The sequence below is a fragment of the Tupaia chinensis genome, unplaced genomic scaffold (assembly GCF_000334495.1).
Source record: "Tupaia chinensis unplaced genomic scaffold, TupChi_1.0 Scaffold000237_1, whole genome shotgun sequence".
NCBI classification, from domain to species: Eukaryota; Metazoa; Chordata; class Mammalia; order Scandentia; family Tupaiidae; genus Tupaia; species Tupaia belangeri.
The window spans coordinates 3,786,835-3,793,461 of record NW_006159715.1 but is presented as its reverse complement, the minus strand read 5'-3'; the positions used below and the strand labels follow the sequence as shown (position 1 = coordinate 3,793,461).

The 6,627-nt window shown below is 38.5% G+C and overlaps 1 protein-coding gene across 1 annotated transcript in view; it reads right to left on the bottom strand.

The window, feature by feature from the left end:
• Positions 1-3,077: 3,077 nt before the first annotated feature.
• The window catches only part of TARS1 (threonyl-tRNA synthetase 1), a 24,347-nt gene continuing 20,797 nt past the window's right edge, over positions 3,078-6,627 (bottom strand). Inside the window, exons 18-19 of the mRNA XM_006148503.3 lie at positions 5,359-5,473; positions 3,078-4,895 (exon numbers count right to left, since the gene is read on the bottom strand). Coding sequence (XP_006148565.1) covers positions 4,747-4,895; positions 5,359-5,473 — 264 coding nt within the window. The 3' untranslated portion in view covers positions 3,078-4,746. The remainder of the gene's footprint in view (positions 4,896-5,358; positions 5,474-6,627) is intronic.

Here is a 6,627-nt window from a genome sequence, read left to right as displayed (position 1 = left end):
ATATGAGCCCAACTGTCTGGCTCCAAAGTTGATACCTTTGCCTTTATACCGTGGGATCAAAAGCTGTAGTAGAACCTGGCCTTAAAAGGAGGAAGCCCTTATACACTGTAGGGAAGGAAGAAGCAATGGAATTCTTTATATTTAATAAAATAGAACTAGTACTCCACTGAGAATGGGGAAGAGACATGTATGTGGAGGGTGAGGTAACATTGAAAATATCAAGTCTTGTGCTTTCTATAGGCGCTTAGATTCAATGTGGGAAAGATGAGAGGGATTTGAAGAAAGTGTTACTGAGGGACTTGTCAACCTAAGAGGAAGAAACTCAGGCAAATATATATAGAAAAAAGAGTTGGGCCGAGGTTGGGAACTGCATACCAGGTGTCACAATAAATGTTACCCTAAATATGTGCACTACCTGACTGTTGCTGGTCATGGGGGGCGGGGGACATTTTTAAAGAAAAAAGCAGTTGAGGGTAAATTCCAAAGTTGTTTACATAACGTAGCTACTGACTGTACATTATACATTATACTATACATCATACTCCACATCATGAATCCAGGGAACATTGATAAACAAAGGATAAGGATTACAATTATGGTTAAGAGCCACTGGATGGCATGGAGGTTAAGGCAGCTGGATCTCACATGACCAACTGAATGGTTCTCGTCCCAACCCACGGCTTGAAAATCTTGCTGGGTATGTGAGCGGTGATTTCTCTCTCCTCTCTCTCTCTCTCTCTCTCTCACACACACACACACACACACACACACACACACACACACATGAGTGCATGTGCCCTACAGCAAACTAAAATCAAAAAGCCGAAAAACAAATATAAATATGTGTACATGTGTGTGGTTAAGATGTAGGCGAGCTATAACAACAGTTAATCTGATTGAGTCTCTTGAGCAATCACTAAGGTCAGTAGTCTTAAGGCCTCATTATTCAGGTTTCCTCAGGTTAAATAAATTTAGATCCAGAATTAGGCAGTCCAGGCAGATTTAGTAGGTCCACCATTATCAATGTTTCAAGCTTCTTCTATCCTTCTGTTCTCCACTATTTTGTTTTGTTTAGATTTTTGCCATAGAGCACATGTACTCACCAGAGAAAGAGAGAGAAAGTGAGAAATCACTCCCACCCCTATCTCTCCTTGCCAGGAAGGATGGACCACTCTGCAGTCATTCTCTTTTGGGATTTGGGGCATGCATAACACATACCTGGCATTTTTCAAGCTGCTGGTTCTGAGATTTGAACCATGGAGTTAGCCATGTGGGATCCAGCACCTTAACCTCCATGCCACCTGCTGGCCCCTGGTCTCCACTATTAACATGCAGTTTTTATTCTCTTGATCACGTCATGATTGCAAAGTTGCCACACCACCTTCCAAGAAGGTGAAGTGTTGGCAAGAAGGAAAATGAAAGGGCAGTATTTCTTCCCTTGGGCAAACTTTCCAAGAAGCCCCACCCAGGGAGGTCCACTCCTATCTCATGAATGTGCCTAGGGCATACTGTCTTCCTCAACAGAATCTAAATTCAAGAAGTTGGTTGGGCAATACGCTGTATGACCCTCTGGAGCCCAGGATGCATTTGTAACCTGAAACCACAATAACTGAAGATGGAAAATGAAAGGGGCATCCACAAACAATAGGGCAAAGGTCTCATGAAAAGTGAAAAGGGTAGGAGTGATACCAACAATTGGCAAGACAGTCCTGAATGCATGCTTACAATACAAGGTACAGTGACTAGCAGGTGGCCTGGTGGTAAAGGTGTTGGTTGGACTCTCACAAGGTCAACTGCCCTTGGAGTCCCAGACCCAACAACTTGAAAATCACACTGGGTATGTGGACAAAGAAAAAAAAACAAGTACATAAATAGAGAGGCCAAAATGCAAGCAAACACACAAAAAAAAGAGACAATGCAGTGTGCCAAATAAAACTTTGGGAGGAGAGTGGGAAATGGGAAGAGTGAAAGGAGGGAATCAAAGGGAAAAAGAAGCAAAATATCTAAGGGACACAAAAATGGAAAATGACCCATTGATGATAATGTGATAATGTGTATAACTTTGACTGAAGCAATATAGTGTATTCATTATGGGAAAAATTATTTGGTACACTGTATCATTACTGCAATGAACCTAAAAAATATTTCATGCAAATTTTTAAAAAATACCCTAAGCAAATCAATTTTAAAAATTCAATGTACTTAAAACGAAACCTAATATTAAGAGAATAAACCCAATCCAAGCTGTAAAAGTAGGACGATTTAATACAAACAGGGAAGAAAACATTTTTAAAAAATATAGCTGAACTTAAAAAACTATACCACAGAACAAATGGGAAGAGAAAGTTAAGAAAATTTCCCTCGAAGTAGGACATCTAAGTAACAGAAGTCCTTTTAAGGACAGAGGAAATAGGAGGAAACCATCAAAGGCTTAATACATAAAACATTTCTCAGAATTGATGAAGTCTCAAGAGTAAAAGAAAGACTACTCACCACAATGGAAGCCAAAAGACTTTGAGAAAGGGAAGCAGGTCAGAATAATTTATGGAATGCAAGTTTTGTTAAAATTATCTGGCCCAAGAGAAGCATAGCATGAAGTCTGTTATTCCCCCACACCTACCAGTGCTTTTGCCCAAATGACAAGTTTTGGCTAGTGTTTATTAAGTTAACCACCCACATCCAAGTCTGGGCTAATTGCTTAAAGGCATTTCAGTAAATAGACTGTTTCCCTAACAGGTTATTTTTACATGACCCCCCCCCCCCTTTTTCATCACCATGTTCCCAGAATTCATGATAGAACATATAACCCCACAGTGGCCTGGGTTCTTTTAAATGGACCAATGTAAACTCTTGACAACTTGGAACATCCCCTCATCCCAGCCTTCTTTATTACCTAAACCAATCCTCTGGCAACAACCTCAGTGTACATTTACTTTCCAGCAACCAGAATCTATTACATGGACCAACTGTTCTCAGCCCTGGCTCAAATAAACTCTTCACTTACTGTATCTCAGCTTTCCCTTTTGGGTTGACAATTTACACACTCAGCATGAACCTTCAGAACAATAAGGCTAAGAGATCTTTAAATCTTTATTATCAGAGAGAAAAAAATGAAAGTGATATACAACAAAATTGCACAGATATGGATTCCTTGTACAAACAGCAGAAGACAAAGAAATGGGAGAAAGTCATCCACATTCTGAAAAAATATTTTTTTTTGTTTCCTACATTTTAAAAGATTATACAGCTTCTCTAAACATTTTAAGATTATTAATCACATAAGCCATTTATTGCTTTAAACATAAAACAAGCACCGAAACAATATCTTAAACCGCAGTTGGTCTTCAGACTATACAGAATGAAAATCATTTAAAATTGTTCTACATAATATTTTCCAAAACTGAAGAAAAACCCAAAGATACTGTGAATTTTAAAGAAAGAAATGTTTTGAAATGAGATAGTACATTGTAGTATCGTGACTTGAGAATGCAGACTGGTTAAGTATACAATTAAGTTTCCCTCAGACATATGTAAAATTAATTAAAAACCTACCAAAAGCTAACTCTCAAGACATTCAGAAGCAAGGCTTCATTCTAAAGTTTCAAAAAGAAAACAAAGCCTCCCTATAATTAAAGATCTTATCCCTTATGTTAAAGTGAGGATTAATCTATGCAAATTGGATTCTCTTTGACTTGACACTTGCAAACGAACTATCTGGGGTTACAATAGAACTGACAAAGTAACATCTTTGAAATATGTATTATATTGGGGACAGATGGTGGCGCAGCAGTAATGCAACATTCTGGAAGGCTGACGCACAGGAACGTCCCAGGTTAGTGTCCAGAGACCTCCCTGACATGCCAGCTGTGCACCCAGTCGGGAAGGCTGGTTGAAGCTGACGATCGTGCCCTGAGGACTGTTGGGCTTGGCTGCCTATCTCTGTCTCTACTCATTCATGGAAGAAATAAACAAAAGAATAAGACTACATCAGAGAGGAATTCACACATATCCATAGAGTTAATTCCTTATTGTGTGGCATTCTTCTAATCACCATCTACTGGTAGAGAAACTTTATAATTATTATGAGAAGAAGAAATTTAACACGATTCTACAGCCCAGCACAGAGCCATACACAGGTATTTCTTTGAAGATTCATTCTTTAGCTTAGAAATTGGTGCAAATCAACTATCTATTCTATAATAAACCCCTGGTTGTTGTTTTAAAAGGTGTCCATGCAAAAAGAAGTAAAAATGACACTGGAAAAAAATAAAAGTATATTTGTAACTGAAAAGCCAGCACCAAGCTCACATCCTAGTTTGAGAAAAAGATGCGTTGAACACTTGCCCCCTCATCCTATTTCTCGTAAAACTCTAAATACTGAATCACAATTCGTTCCTGGTATGCTTGTGTATGTCCAATTCTACTTTTTCTTTTTAATTGAATTTGAAAATGATTACTTCTTATTAAATGTATTAAAAAGTTGTATCACATTACACTAAATCATTCCTCGTTTTATTCCCAGAGCTCAGGTGTTGAATGAAAATCATGTTAATGGTCTGTTTTCATTAACTCCTTCATACATTGTCTAAAGCCTTTGTAGGTCAAAAAAGGCTGATCCTGGAAACAACTATGCAGACTCTGCCAAACTGTTCCAAGGTCAGCGTGGATGTTTTCTGGAGTACAAAGCTGAGTTACAGAAACACTGCTGCCCCTTCTCCACTGAGCCATTCTCAGCAAGACTCCTGGTTAAAATTCCTCTTCTGCCTGTTTATTGCGGGACTGTTTGAGCTGCTGCAGCCGCTCGATGGTTTCAGAGATGGTACGTTCCCCGTGGACTTTGTTATCTCTCGTGCGGATATTAACAGTGCCACTGGTTTTCTCCTTTTCACCCACAACTGAAACAAAAGACACAAACTTTTGTTAGACTTCAGTCTAAATATCAAAATATATGAAAGGACTCATATGAACATCTGAACAGAAATGATGCCAGGACCCAAAAAACACTCTGTAGCTTTTGATGTAACAAAATGTATAGGTGACCATGTATACTGTGGCAACTTACTTAAAGATCTATTCGTTTAAAAAAAATAAATTTTGCAATACTTAAAGCCACTGTGCTAAGTCGTTTAATCCAGCCAATTTAAAAACTTACCATATGAAAAAAGTGAGGTGCTAGGGAGAATATTTTTAGACAAAACTTTGAATTTTCCTGTGTTAAATCAACTGAAGAGGCCTAACAGTTTAAGAATCAGAACTGAAGTCAATAAGTTTTTGACCATTTACTAAGCCTAAATCCCAGTATTTCAGTGAAGTTCCCTAAGATCTGGGAAACTTTTTAAGGTAAGTTTCCTTTCTTACCTAGGATGAAGTTATATTGCGCTAACTGTGCATTTCTGATCTTCTTATTCAGGGTGCAGCCAGGATCCAGGTCAATGTCTGCCATGAACTTAGCATCATGGAACTGTTGCCGTACCTATTTAAAGGGTTACAGAATTCATCAGATCTAAAATCAGAATTACATTTTGCTCTTATTTTAATTAACATAGGATTCCGATAATGATCAATACATAAGCATTAAAGAAGAAACGTTAACATATACTAAAGTACGTTTAGCAGAAGCTTTGTAATTTCTGTGTCTTCAAAAAGAGGATGGAATTCCTGGTCAGAAAGAATACATTTTTCCATGCAAACCTCTTAGGTACAGCTCAAGATAAAGTACTAACCATCAGTATCCTACATAAGTGCCACCAGGAAAACTAGCATTCCTGGGTTGATCCAGGTACCCAACTTTTAAATTTTTAATGAAAAAATATTTCAAATGATTTATAGGACTTTTCTTTTGCCAGAAGGCATAAGTGGACACCAGAGAGAGGCAGAGAAGGAGAGAGAGAGAAAGAGTGAGAAACCACCCTCTAATGGGGTATGGTTACGCCCTAATGCTGTATTGCTTCCATCCCGTTGGGCATGCATAAACATGCACCCAGTTTGATTTTTCAAGCCACAGGATTGGGACTCAAATTATGATCAGCCATGTGGGATCCAAACCCCTTCACTCCTAGGCTATGAGCCAGTGCCACACTGTTTTTTTTCAAATGCAAAGTATCTGTAATAATTAGCCCTAAGTCAAATATTTACATCCCCAAGTGTTTTTGAAACACTGTTAAGTGATCTTTGCTTATATTGTACCCAGTCCTCAGTATAAGTAATAGGTTTTCATGCCTTACTGATCATTAACCAATTAACCACTAGGGATTTTTTAAGTAGACAAATTTTAGAAGGGCTCCTATAGAGTTTATTACAGTGCTAGAAAAAGTCTACACCCTCAATTGACATAACTTTAAAGAATAAAGTATCAGTTCTTTAGTTTCCCAATATAGATTCTGTGTGTATACGAGAAGGGCAATTCTGCAAGTGTGGAAGTGGTCCAATACTCAGAGTGAGCACACACACACACACACACACACACACACACACCCTGCATAGGGCGTAGTCATACTGCAATCCTTTTCCTCCAATTCTCTATCCCATTAGGATCCTGGGCACACATGCACCTGTCCAGCATGTTTTTTCCAAGTCAACAAGGTGGGGACTCAAACTCTCGTCACCCACATGTGATCTGGCTTCCCT